The 13,477-nt window shown below is 56.5% G+C and overlaps 1 protein-coding gene across 1 annotated transcript in view; it reads right to left on the bottom strand.

Moving 5' to 3' along the window:
• The window catches only part of PIK3R3 (phosphoinositide-3-kinase regulatory subunit 3), a 77,612-nt gene that overhangs the window by 54,323 nt on the left and 9,812 nt on the right, over nucleotides 1–13,477 (bottom strand). Inside the window, exons 5-7 of the mRNA XM_074545872.1 lie at nucleotides 9,303–9,434; nucleotides 6,289–6,490; nucleotides 5,819–5,904 (exon numbers count right to left, since the gene is read on the bottom strand). Coding sequence (XP_074401973.1) covers nucleotides 5,819–5,904; nucleotides 6,289–6,490; nucleotides 9,303–9,434 — 420 coding nt within the window. The remainder of the gene's footprint in view (nucleotides 1–5,818; nucleotides 5,905–6,288; nucleotides 6,491–9,302; nucleotides 9,435–13,477) is intronic.

Here is a 13,477-nt window from a genome sequence, read left to right as displayed (position 1 = left end):
ACAGTGGGATCAGCTTCCCTACTCTAGCATGAAATTCCCCATGGGAAGCATTGCCCTTTTCTGGCATCTCCTGGCCAAAAGGGCAGCAGGGGGGACCTGCTGCCAGGCAGGAAGCAGGGGATGGAAATGCCACTGCACAGTCGAAGATGCTCCTGGCTTTGGTGCCAAGCTGGACAATTGGCTGTGGCTGGTGGCATGGCTGGTGCTTTGTCACCCTCCTCATCTTCTTTTGTGAAGCTGCCCGTGGTGTTTGGGCAGAGGCTGCGGCAGAAAGGGTGACGCCAGCACAGACAGCGTCTGAGGGCAGGAGCTGGGAGGACACGCGCGCTGGCACACACATTCCTGCAGTCTGGTTTGGCCAGCAGCCGGCACAGGGAGCGAGCCAGCCCCCACCACTGTGGGACAGCAAAGCTGCTGGCTCCCTCTGCGTTGGCGAGGTTCTGCTCAGCCAGCCTGGCCTCCGGGAACTGCCCTCTGGGACAGGCAGAGGTGTCCCAGGTTCAAAGATCCATCCCAAGAGGATGAATTGCAAATCCCAAGGGCCAAACTCTGCCCGTGCCAGACAATCACCCTGAACCCCCAGGTTTTTCACACTGGCAGCTTTTTTCATGACCATACAGCTGAGAGCCAGTCAGCTCTCTGTATGCTGACACAGCAACCTGGGCTGGCACCAATCTGACAGAGCCATCCCAAAACTTCATACACTGGCCAAAGGGAGAGCAGGCTGGCCAGACAGCAGGGCACTCCAGCACCCCACCACCGGCACACTGTCTCCCTCTGGATCCGGGCTGGCCGAGCAGCAGCGTTTCCTCTCATGCTGGCGGGTCATGGGCCGGCACAACACACAATGCTGGGGGTTATCCAGGCCTTATCAGCTCTGGCCATGCAGTGCAGGCAGGAAAAGGGTTTCAATCCCAGCCGAGCCTTGTTTCCGTCAGGAGCCATTCCCTCTGTCATGGGGGAGGGCTGGACCACGCTGTGCTTTCGACATGGGGACCAGTGGAGCTGGGCTGTGGGGAGAGCAGGATCACAGGGCTCTCATACCCCAAAAGCATTGCCAGGCTCTCTCCTTTGTGCTGGGAAAGCTGCCTGTCTCCTGTTTCTGCCTCAGCTTTACACACCAGAGCTGGTGAGTCCCAGGAAAGGGGTTGCCTTTAGGGCATGCAGCAAAGGTCTGGGCTGGCTGAGACATCCTTTGCTGGGGGTCACTGCTCCCCATACCAGGGAGGCATTCCAGAGCTCTGACATGCCAGGAAAATGCCTGCTCAGAGCTGTACAGGCAACCAGAGAAATTCCACAGCAAAGGTCACCAATGCCAGCCACAGGGGGGAAACTGAGGCATGAGGAGATAACATCCTTCCCAGAGCTGCTCCAGCCTCTTAAAGCTGACTGGAGGAGAGGACTGTGGCACAGGGTCTCTCAGTTCCTCAGCCAAACCCACAGGATCAGAGAGTACCTGGCCCCTGCTCCTCCAATCCCTGCAGCAGCACACGGGGTGGAAAGAGGAGGCACTGGCAAAGGCTGGGCTTGCTGCAATCCCCTCCCGCTCCATGATTAATTGAACACAGGCTAAAATTAGCCCGGAGGCAGCACCCCTGGGGTCTCCCAGCAGCATCCCACTGCCCCCGGGCTGCCTGCAAGTGGGTCAGGCTGCAGTCCCTCCCAGCTGGGCACCTGGGTGCTTGGGGGACCCCCCTGCTCTGCTGAAGGTGGGAGCATCGCTCCTGGCTCCATGGGACTGTTCTGCACCTCTCACCTCCCCGCTGCCGCCCTTCCCGGAGGCTTTTCCCTCTCTGGATTCACCGGGCAGGGCTGCGTTATGAGGAGCAGCTGGGAAGGCACAAGGCTGCCTTTTGGGATGGCAGGAGTGTGGATCCCCGTCATGTTCCTCCCCATGCCTTCAGGGATCTGTTATTTTTAGCCACTTTCTCTACCTCATGTTGCTAGCTCGGCTCTGGCTCTTTTTCCTCCCCTTCCCCAGCGTTAATTTGTTTTCTCTGTATTATTTGCAGATTCGGGGAGGCAGAACGAGGTGTTTTGGCACAGGGGACCACTCAACCATGGCTTCTTCATGCTGCTCTCCACCCAGGGTTTTGGTTGTGTTTTCTCATGGCTATTTTTAACCCACACCAGCAGCTCTGAGGGGATGAAACACCAAGGGGTAATGAAAATTTGAGGTTCTCTGTGGCCCATGTGCCAAGCCAGGTGGGAGGATGCTCATGGTTGTGCAGGGATGCTCCTGAGGGCCTCCTCAGGGCAGCACCTGGACACAGCCCCCAGCTGCACCCTCCGTGCTGGATTACATGCAATGCCTCCTGCTCCCTCCTGACCCCCTGCACGTCTAAGTCTGCAACCTCCCCCGTGCCACATCAGCTGGGGAGAGCAGGGAGGCTGGGCTTTTCCCTTGGATCCAGAAGAAAGCAAACAGGGAGAAAGTTAATTAAAAACTTCAAAGCCAGATCCTTCTAATTTGGCTTTACACGGCAGTCCTGCTCAGCATTGATGCTGTCCCAGAGGTGCCTGCTGGGGCTTGGGCTGGGAAGTGCCCAGAGTGTCACATCACACGATGTTCATGGGATTGTCACCCACGACTGCCACCCCTGCAGCCCTGCTGAGCCCTGGGGATGGGGTGCCACAGAGCTGGGGCTGGGCACCTGGGCACCAGCCTTCCCAGGGACTGGTTTTGAAGCCACTGGAAGGGTGATTCCATGAGGAAACTGTTCCTCAGTTTCCCCATGGCACAGGGCTGCCAAACCTACTTGTTGGGAAGATGTTTTCAAGGCACCTGGGGTGGTGCTGGTCCCCATATCCTGGCATGATAAGACTGCCCCACATGAAGCAGGGCAGGGCTGGGGCTCCTGGGGGAAAGCGGGGGGTGTCTGCCTCAGCAGGGTCCAGCAAAACAGTGGCTCTTGTCCTAGGCTGAGGACCTGGCACCACGGGTGCTGACCCCTCCAGCCACTGCTCTGAAGGAGGTAGGGGACATCTTCCTTGCCCAGTTCTCACTCCTTTCTCCAAAAGGAGCCAAAAGTCCTCTGGTTTTTTCCGGAAAGCTACGTCACAGGACAGTGATGCTCCTGCCCAAGCGCTCTGCCGCCTTGCTCTGCCTCCTGCCCCCGCTTTCGGGTTTTTTTGGTGGTGGGTTGAGGTTTTTTTCCAGAACTTTTGGCTGCATGGTGAGTAAAGGCATCCTGCTGTCTGAGGGCTAACGGCTTGTTGGAGAGATAATAAAGCAAAGGGGAGTAAATTAAAGTGACTATAAATAGCACCAGGAGAGGAAAAGGAGATGAAGTCATCTTCCTTCAGCTGAGCTGGTATTTGCATCACTCCTTCCCTTTGCCTTCCCCTGCCCCCTCACCCTGCTCGGGAAACAGTCATTCCCAGACACTGGGATCCTGCTGTGAGCTCTCTATGCTCTCCTGGGTCCCCATGGGGCTGAGAAATGTCCCCCTGGGGTGTCTGCCCAGTGCTGGGAACTCACTGGAGACCACAACGAGGTGCCAGTCACTTGTCCCCAGGCTCTGCGGCAGCTTCTTTACGGATCTGTGGCTTTGCCCTATGCAAACCAGAGCAGGGCTCTATGCAAACCAGTGCCTCCAGCATGACCCCAGCGCTGTATCCTAGGAATAGCTTTCAGGAGCCATCACAAACCCATTTTCTCCTTTGCAGCTCATAAAACGGGCAGCTAAAGAGACCCCCAGGAGCAGTGCCTGGAGGAAGAGATGCTGCAAACCCAACAACAGCAAGTTCACCCAGAGAAGCCCCTCCAGGAACCAAATTCCATAATTCACATTTTTATTCTTTAAGATTTTAACATCCAAGACTCAAAAACTCCCCCATCAGTCCCAGGACACATGGGAGAGGAAGGATCCTGGCCCTGCAGAAGCCTCACTGGAATCAGCAGAGAGCTTCAGATCTCTCCCCAAACCTCTCCATGCCAAGGAGGCCACTGCCCCTGCAGCCCCAAGCAGCCCCAAGCCCCCCAGCTGCCCCCTCACATGAGGTATATTTACATGAGTCAGAATGAGGTCACACCACGGTTTCCTTATGTCAGCTACCGACTCCTATTCCTGTGCTAGGCACACACACCCGTGTTATTGCAGGGTATTTATAGCTATTTTACATGTATAATTATAAAACCACAACTCCACACACACACAGAAATAATCCCGGTGCCAGGATGCAGGGGAGCGGGGCCAGGCTGATGGCAGCAGGAGCAGGACCTGGACCGCACCGCTAATAATAATTCTTTGCACTTTATATATAGCCCCTTTCATCCACAGCTCTCAAAATCGCTTTGCAGGCATTTAATTAAGCTTCCCAACATCCTAATGTGATGACAGCCAAGTAATAATATCCTCGCTTTTAGGTACAAAGAGAGGGGGGTGGCAGGACTTGCCTGAAGTCCCACAGCGAGTCCAGGTGTCCTGTGTCCTGCTCCACACTTGTGGGGTGACCACAGGGGAGATTTTGACTCAGAAAGGTGATGAGGACCTCAAAATCCTGCTCAACCCCTCTCCTCAGTTTGGGGTGGTGACACAGATGACATTACAAAGTCTGGGGACAGCAGCAGTGACCCCAGGGACTGCTGGGCTGCAGCTGCCCATCAGCTGGATCAGCAGGTGGAAGAGACAGATGCATCCTGACAAACTCATGGGTGTGAGCTTGGGGGAGAGCAATAAATGAGATGACAGGTCTGAAAGGGCTGATTTATGAGGAATATTAAGAGTCGTAATCCAGCCTGGCCTGGCCATCCCCCAGGGAGGCAGGGTGGTGACAAGGACCCAGAGACATCACAAACCAACAGGATTCACTGAGGCCAGCGTCAGGATGTCTCCAAGCAGGAGGGCTGGAAGCAATTGTGCCTCTCAGGCATCCAGGCACTCAGTGTGGGGGAAGAGATGGGTCTCAGTGACAGCCTGAAGATGGGTTCCCACAATAATGGGTCTCTATGGTCCTCCAGGTCTGAGGTTTGTGCTCCCTCCCATGTACATCCCTACTTGGATGGACCAGTTGCCCCCATCCTTGGGGTGCTGCAGAGGGCACAGGGAGCATGGGCTTCAGTTTTGGACAGTGATGGGATCACAAGCTGCCACCCAGCAAGAATGACACAGCAAGAGAAGGCAGCAGCAGAGCAAAAGAGTGAGGAGGTGCTGGAGACAAACACTAGTGTTGGCAATGAAAGGGGCAGGATGCAGCCCTGGGGGTGAGGCTTGTTAACCACCTGCAGAAAAAGCCACTCTCCTGACTGCTGCCCATGCATGGAGAGGTGGAGGCAAGTGCCTGTCCTCATCCCCACCCTGGGGAGCAGCAGTGGATGCAGTGTGATTCTGCACACATGGGGACTAAATGTGAGTCAAAAATCATAAACCCTGATTGGATCCTGTAGCAAGTACCATCCTGCCATTTTATGGTCATGCTGCTATTTTTTTCCTCCCAGATTATATCCAGATCCCTGCTCTCTGAAACATGCTGCACATGAGCCCCCCACCAAGAGCCCCCAGCTCATACCAAGCCCACAAGGTGGGGGACTAGAAGTTGTTTGCATGACAAACCTGGGGATCAAAGAGCAATGACAGAGACATGAAGCCAGAAAACATCTGCAAACCTTCTGAGGGGTGCAAGAAATGGCCCCAGATCAGTGTCTGTGAGGAGAAAGGAGAGAGGGAAACGGGGCAGGAAGCCAGCACGGCCTGGGCACTGTCACAGGGACAGAATCACCTCCTCATCACTGAAACTACCCCATGGCTTGCTGCTGTCACTACTCTGAATGCCACCCCCGCTGTCCCTCCTCCACCACCAGCCAGATGTCTCTTACCAGGAGCTGCTGGCAGCTCTGCCACCTCGCTGGCCATGATGAAGGACTCGAGGATCCTTGCACGGAGCTCAGGGCCTGCCTCGGTGCTGAGAGGAGAAGGAGAGGTGTGTGAGGACACCAGCAGTTCCACCTCCCTGGAGACCCCCAGCTCCCTCGAACAGCAGGCAGCTACCCCAGTGGGTCTGCTGTGGGACTGAGGCAATGATGTGGGACTGAGGCATTGCTGTGGGACACAGGCAATGCTGTGAATCCCAGTGTGTGCATCGTGCCTGCTCGCTTTGGGCACTGATGTGATGTCTGAGCACCACAGCTGCAATGGCAGCTTCCACATCTGGCGTCCCCCTTCGGAGAACGCTATGCCTGGGGCACTGGTGGGCTGTCATACAGCAGAACCAGCTTGGCTGGGAGCAGCCTGTCCATGGGCACCCTCCTGTCACCCTCCCTGTCCCGTGCATGGCAGGGGGACTCACCTGGCGGCCCCAGGGTGCAGCAGCAGCTCCCCGAAGAGCTCCCCGAGGAGCCGGGGTGACAGGCGGCTGCGGTGGCCGCCCTGGCACAGGTGACAGAAGTGGCGGGCGAGCTGGCGCAGGAGCAGTGCCTGGGGCTGGGGCAGGGCTGGGGGGGCCAGCAGGGCTCTGGCTCGCTGGCCACATTCCTCTAGGCCTGGGGTCTCTGTAGCAGGAAAAAAAAAAGGTCAGTCTGGGACGTTAGGGGCATCCCCATGCCTCTCATGGGAGCTCAGCACCTACCAGCACACAGGGCATGAGCTGTGGTATTTCTCTGCTCCTCCTAGAGACCCAAAAAACCTGACCTCAACCTCTCCCAACACTATTTTTTTACAGCCCATCCCTTCCCAGACAGGCCATGGGACTTGTGGATATCCCAGGGTCTGCAGAGATTTTTTCTTCGGGGTCTTGGCCACTTCTTTTTGGGGTTTGTCTGCCATGTTTACCCAGTCACACCACCCCAGATCAGGCTGTCAGGTGCCTTTGGCACATTCCCCCTGTCAGCACATCCAGGGAGGGAGCTCAGAGGGCTGAGCTGCTCAACTGGTCAGGGCTGCACCTCAAAATCCCTCAGTGCTGCTCAAATGGAGAATATTCCATGGTGCAGAGCAAAGCCATAGTAAAGGCAGAGGTGGGAAAAAGGGCACCAGCTTGAAGATCTGCTTATTTGAAAGGCTCAGCCCTCCACTGCAGAAACAGTGAGCTGGGAGGGAAAAGGGGTTTTAGGAATTAAAAATAATGTGCACTTGGGCTGCAGGTGGGGCTGCAGTGAGGCTCCCACAGCCCCCTGCATCATGGTCTCACTCCCCATGAAACACAGCGCAGGGAGAGCTGACAGGGGTGCAGCTGCTTCCAATGATAGTGGAATTGCCCACATGGATAAAATCAGACAATGGCATTGCACATCACAGAACAAAAACCAAAACCACTTGCTGCCAAAACCACTGTCACGGGTGCCCTGAGCAGCCCACAGCCCACAGCCCCCACCATGTCCCCGGTGCCCTCTGGCATATTTGGCCGGGGCTCCCTGGTCTTGTGAGCTGTGAGCTCAGCGCCCTGGGACTGCGATGCTGCCCCAGGCACAGGAAACAGCCACTCTCCAGCCATCCTCCATCCCTGCCTTGTCCCAGCCCTTTTATCTGCTGGGGACAGGGAAGTCCCCAGGGCTGGGCTGCTCCCAGCTGCCTGAAAAGCCCGGCCGGGCCGGGGGCTGACTCAGCTCCCCGCGGCTCTTTGCATCAGGACTGAGGCTTGGCCAGTGACCAGCCAGCTCCCGACATCCATCCTTGGAGCCAGGGTGCACCAGAGCCGGAGGGGCAGGGGTCTGGGATCCCCTCCAAAGCGGGTCTGCACCCCAGCTGTGTTTGTGATAGGGTGTTGGTGAACCCTTGTATCCAACAAACTGCTCCTGAGGGATGTTTAGCTTTGCTCCAGGGCCTTCCCTGCCGTAATTCCGCTTTTTTTGCACCTTTTTGCACCTAGAGGATCCTGCAGTAGAAGGCTCACGGCCAAAGCGGGAATTTGAGGATGTTTTTCCCTTCCTTTTGAAGGTGGTCATCTTGCTGCTCTCAGCCTCAAGCAGGGCAGAGGAACCTTGCAGGGCAGGCTGCCAGAACCTAGCACCATCTCCTCAAAGACTTACATTTTAATTTTTTCTTTTAAGCCCTAGAGAAATCCTCTTCCCATTGGCTTCTGCACCGTCCTACCCCCTCCTCCTCCTGCCCCTGTTGTGCCAGGAGCAGAGCCCGCTGCAGCACAGGCTGCAGGGAAAGGCGCTTCCCTTTGAAGTTGCTTAACGAGGCAACCCAGCTAATTGCTTCCTAATTGCGTTTTTATCCTTGGAAGGGAGGCAGCCTTTGATTTCTCCTCTGACGGGTGAGGGGAAGGCAGCTTCTCTGTGCCACCAGCCCCAGGGGTATTTCTTCTGGCTCTGTGTCTCAGCACAGGGCAGGGAGGATGGGGTGGCAGTTATCCCTCACCTTCTCCCTGCGTCCCTTCTGCTTTGCTGGAGGCCACAAAGAGCCCGTGGTCTTTGCTCATCAGGACATAGTAGGAAAGGCCACACTGGTCTGGGTACTGGTGATCTTTTAGTGCCTCTTAAGGCAGCCAAGAATATGATCTGCCCAAGCACTAATCTGGCTTAGGATGGGGAGGTGATGCTCAGAGATGGAGGGTACTGCAGCAACTGGCAGTGAGATGAGAGCTGCTGTGGAAGGGGAAGAAAACCTGGTTTCACGAGCAGCAAGAGGTTCAGGTCCTGTTGAACACAGTGGGCAAGGGTTTCCTGTGCCTGGTGATGCCCACAGGCCCTCAGGCTGGGAAGGGCTGAGTGCCTCTGTGGGGACTCACTTGAGATGGGTTTTGGTCTGGCCTCACTGTTGGGATGGGCCATGGGCTCTGCTGACCTGGGTATGAGCCCTGCTCTGTTTATTTGAAAAGAAATCAAATAAAACCAAAACCTTGATGGTCTCCTACATTTGCACAGAGCCTCAAAACCTTGCAGGGATCTAAAGGCACTTCCTAATGGCACTAAGTTGAAAAAGCTGAGAATTTTTTGTGCCCATATAAAGCCAGGAGTTAATGAGATTACAGGAAAAAATTCCCAGGCAGCAGAGCCAAAATATTATAATAACGCTTTCTTCTGGGGCCAGCATCACCCAGCCTTGGCAGCTGCCTGTCCTGGCAGGCAGCACCTCCTCCTCCAGGCACTGCAGAGGGAGAAGACCACACTGTGGTGGGGGCAAAGCAGCCCCCTGGATCTCCCTTCTTTCCCAGAGCATCTCCCAAATGATGCTGTGCTGCTGCAGCACAGGTGATGTTCCCAATGGCCTTTCTTAGAATCTGCCTTTAGTACAGCACTGGGCAGTGGATGGGGTCAGAGCCACCCTGGAGATTATGGGAAGCCTTTTTAGTGGCTTCCCAAAGTTTCTCCAGCCCCACAGAGGTCCCAGGTGTGGGGGCAGCCTGTGTGTGCTTACCTTGAGCCATGTGGACCAGGTCATTGTAGAGAGCTGGAGGGATGAGGGGTGTGGGGAGCTCCTGGAGGTACCACTTGAGGGCATCTGCCAGTGTCTGGGCCTCGTACAGGTCCATGTCCACAGCTGAGGCATCTGGGGAGAGAGACACAGGGAGCCCTGAGCCCATGGTGCTTCCCCCTGGCACAGAGCTCAGAGCTCTTCATCCCTGTGCAGACAGGGGGGCTGATTTCTGTGCCCATCTCCCCAGTGGGGCAGTGCATGATTTCACTGCCACCACTCACCCAGCAAATATTCCTGTCCCAATTTCCACTGACCCTGAATTCCACGTGCCCAAGGAGAGCACGAGGCAGCATCTCTGCTCTGAGTAAACTGTGCATGGGACACGGAGCCTCACCATCCCACTGGGGTCCCACTGCAGGATAGGACCCATGGGAAGAGCTGAGCAACTGCCCCTTCCAGTTTTCAGGGCCAGGTGCCATGTGCCAACCCCAGCCCAGCAGGACCTGCTTGGAGAAGGCATCCGTGGAATGGGGTTATGGTTCCCAGACATTTCAAATTGCTAAAGGCCCATGTGATCCCCAGCACTCCCAAAATGGTGTGAATGTGCCCCAATTGGCATCACTTCTCCCAGGCCTGAAAGGTGCTGCACTGGGGAGGTGGTGAAGGATGCTCCAGGAATGGGGAAAGCACAGGAGGCCACACAGCCTGGGCTCAGGGGCTCAGGGGTCCTGGGATCAGGACAGGGACAGTGCTGGGAGCAGAAATGTCCCATGGCCTGTCAGGAGTCAAGGGGTGGGATGTGTCTGTCTGAGCCCCACGGCCAGGCCAGCACAGGGACATTGCTTCACCCTGGTCCAGGGGGAAGAAGCCTTTCAGCATCCTTTGGTATTGCCTCATGTGTTTGTCTTGGAGGTCTCCCATCCTGGCTGGGCTGGGTGGTGGCTGTCTGGAGGGTGATGGTGCCTTTTGCAAAGATCTGAAGGTTTCAAAATCTGGCATTGGTTCAAGCTGGACCCAAATGCAATGTTTTGAAATTATTCTTCTTGGAGAATTTGGAGGGCGAGGGGTACAGGAGGATGGGAATAATTTAAAAAATGAACATATTTGAGATGGTCTGAAATGTTTAATTTAAAAAAAGAAAATGAAATTTGTAAGTTTCTTAAAGATGCTGTGTCAGGCCCCAAATGGCCTGGAATGACAGAGAAGAGTGTGGGCTTGCTCAGAGCAGGTTCTGAGCCCCCTTCACTCTGCTCACTGGATCTTTACCCCCTCAATGCACCTTCACTGAAATTGAAGCCATTTTGGAAGATGCTCCATCTTCCAGCAGAAAATGTTGTGAGCTTTCAACCACTCCAGCTGTGCTTCCTTCTGGGGCAATAAACCCAAAAGAGGGGAGAAACCCTCTTTCCTAGGACAAGGCTTTAGAGGCACACATTCAGCAGGGCTGGGATGGGGAGCAGCTGGGAAAAGCTGTTTTTGAGCACCTTGACCTTGATCTCCTCTGGCTGGAGTGTCCCTGCTGTGCAGCAGGCAGCCTGGGAGCCTGCCTGCCTGCGTGGGAACACCAAGCTGCAGAGGGTCCCTTATGGCCAGGGCCTTCCATTTGGCTCCCAGACGGAGAGCAAACAGATTGGCCAATGCCCGAAGGGAAGCCTTTAACCCAGCCATTGGAGACGCTACCTCACTGTCAGCAGCTGGGAGCCGTGTCCCGGGGCAGCCTGGGGACAGCCGGGACAGATGCCACCATGAGCCATCCAGCGTGGCCAAATGTGAGCCAGGGCAAACGGGGTGCTGCCCTTCTGGCACCCCAGGAAGTCACAGCATCTGCCCTTGGCATCCTCGAGGTGGGCAGGGCTGTGCCAGCTGCACCCTGGCCCCATTCTGGTCCGTGCTCCTGCTCCCATCTCCCAGCCACACTTCTGGCCCTCCTTGGCTGGCCAGAAGGGTTATTTCTGCCAGGTTTGTGGGGGCATGACAGCCAGGTCCCCATGTTTGGTAGCAGTTCTCCTGGAGCTGTGAGCTGGCAGGTTGTCTTCAGCTGGGCAGGTGGAGGAGAGTGGGGTCATGGATCCCACAAGATGCTCCAACACCTGGTTTTGGCTGAACACTCACAGTGCATGGCTAAACTCCAGGGATGCTGCTGGGGGTCCCAGGGCCTCGTTGCACAGCAGAGAGCTTTTCCCATCACTGGAATGCACCGAGCAAACCCCAGAGCCCTTCCCACCTGCCACGAGGGTTTCTGCAGGGACCTGTCACTCGCCTTAAGGATGCTGGCATGGATTGAGGAGAGCAGCCACAAGCTGTTCCTGCACAGGGAAGGGGCCCTGCCGGGCGCTGGCCCCAGGCGATCAGCCCCGGGCTCCACCGTGGCCTAATTAGCTTGTTTGCCTCGTTAGGCATGAGCCTGGGGGGGTGTTCAAAGGGAAGGCTCAGCCGGTTTCAAAGCGAGATTCAAAAAACATCTTTACACCCGGAGAGAGGCGCGATGGGGAGAGCAGGGGGATTCACACGGCGCTGACAGAGACTGATTGCTGACAGCACCGTTCTCCGTGGCACTGCACTAGAAGTAGCCATTAGCCTGCCGTCCCCGTCCTCCTGGAAATGCAGTGGCATCCTCCTACCCCAGAAGGAGTTCTCCCCCTGCCCCAGAGGCTGCCCTGCTGAGCTGGGCTCCCCATCAGGCTGAGAGCACAACGGGGATGCTCCGAGCTGTCCCCCAGCTGTCCCGGCAGCTCGGGGAGGCTCAGCCGGCAGCGGGGAAAGGGTTAACCCCGCAGCCTTCCCAGACAATTACCACCGGCCTGACCCCACGGATGCTGCTCTCTCCTTATCTGAGGGAAATGATAACCAGCTATAAGAAGTTAATGAAGCTGCAGGATGAGTCAATGCTCTCCTGCTGCTCTCCAGATGTTCCCATCCTTTCCCCAGGGGAATGATGGAGGAATGACGGAGGGATTCCATCTGCCTGCCATAAATAGAAGGAAAACACCCCAAAACCCCAACCTCGACCCCATACCAACCCCCTCCAACACACAGCCTGCTTGCTGACCTGCTGGCAGAGCAAGCATCTGGGGACCAGCAGCGAGCATGCCTTGCCCATGGAGGGGTGAAAAGCAGGAATAAATTTTGGACTGGGGACAGGGTGTGTGGGATGACCACTGGCCCAGGGGGAGGACTCCCACTGGCATTCCAGACCCCACATCCCAGCGGAGGCAGAAAGGTGCTGCAGCTTTGGGCTGAGTCAGGCTGGGCAGGAAATCCAGGAGCTCTCCCGCAGCTGCGGCCGGCCGGGGAGGCGTGAGTAAGACTGAGTTTCGGTAAACGAGGAGGATGTTTGGCCACTGGGCTGTGGTGGGGAGGCGGGGGCTGTTCTGAAGGAGAGGATTGAGCAGGTCCTGGTAACCAGCTGTCCCCTGCATGTGGCCACAGGTGACGCTGCTCCCAGAGCCCTGAGCAGCTCGTGGGTGACAGGATGCCTGCCCTGCCCAGCACCCAGGGCCCCTCTCCCTGCATGGGAGACTCCAGCAGGCTGAGCCGGGCCTTGGCCACTGAGCGCTGCTGCAGTGAGATGCTCTCAGGTGTGTGGTCACTGTGACAGAGGGGCACCCAAACCAGCCTGGGGCTGACTGAAATACCGACCTGGGAGTTTCCCTACCCCTTGCAGACCTTTTAGTTTTAGCTGTCCCTGCGTGCTAGAGAGATGTCCTCACTGTCCAGTTGTGAGGGCTGTACATTCCCATCTGCACGGATGCTGACCAGGGACTCGAGCTCCTGGGCATCCCATAGTGAGGGTTTACTGGGAAACTGTGCACCAAATCAGGGAATATTTCCCAGCTTTGACTCAGCATCATTGTAACATCTCCCAGCCAGCCTGCTGGTACCTTGTGCTGGGACTTGGCAGCTGCCAGGACACCCCCTGCCCATGCACAGGAGCTCCTGCCAGCTCCAAACACTCTCCCAGCTGGGCTTCACCCCACCGTACCCTTGGCTTGCACTCAGCCAGGGTGGGGGTGCTGGGATCCCGTTTGAGGGTGCCCACTGAGCTTGCCTTCCCCCACCTCACCTTCCCTAAGGCGATCCCCTTCCTCAGTTTTCCCAGCTGCTATGGGAGGGGATGGCAAAAACTCACCCCCAGTTCTCCCTGATGGGTCTGGCAGGGATGTCTCTGCTGCTGC

The sequence above is a fragment of the Zonotrichia albicollis genome, chromosome 8 (genome assembly GCF_047830755.1).
Source record: "Zonotrichia albicollis isolate bZonAlb1 chromosome 8, bZonAlb1.hap1, whole genome shotgun sequence".
Lineage (NCBI taxonomy): Eukaryota > Metazoa > Chordata > Aves > Passeriformes > Passerellidae > Zonotrichia > Zonotrichia albicollis.
Note: the sequence above shows the minus strand (reverse complement) of the source record. Positions and strands in the feature narration are given on the sequence as shown.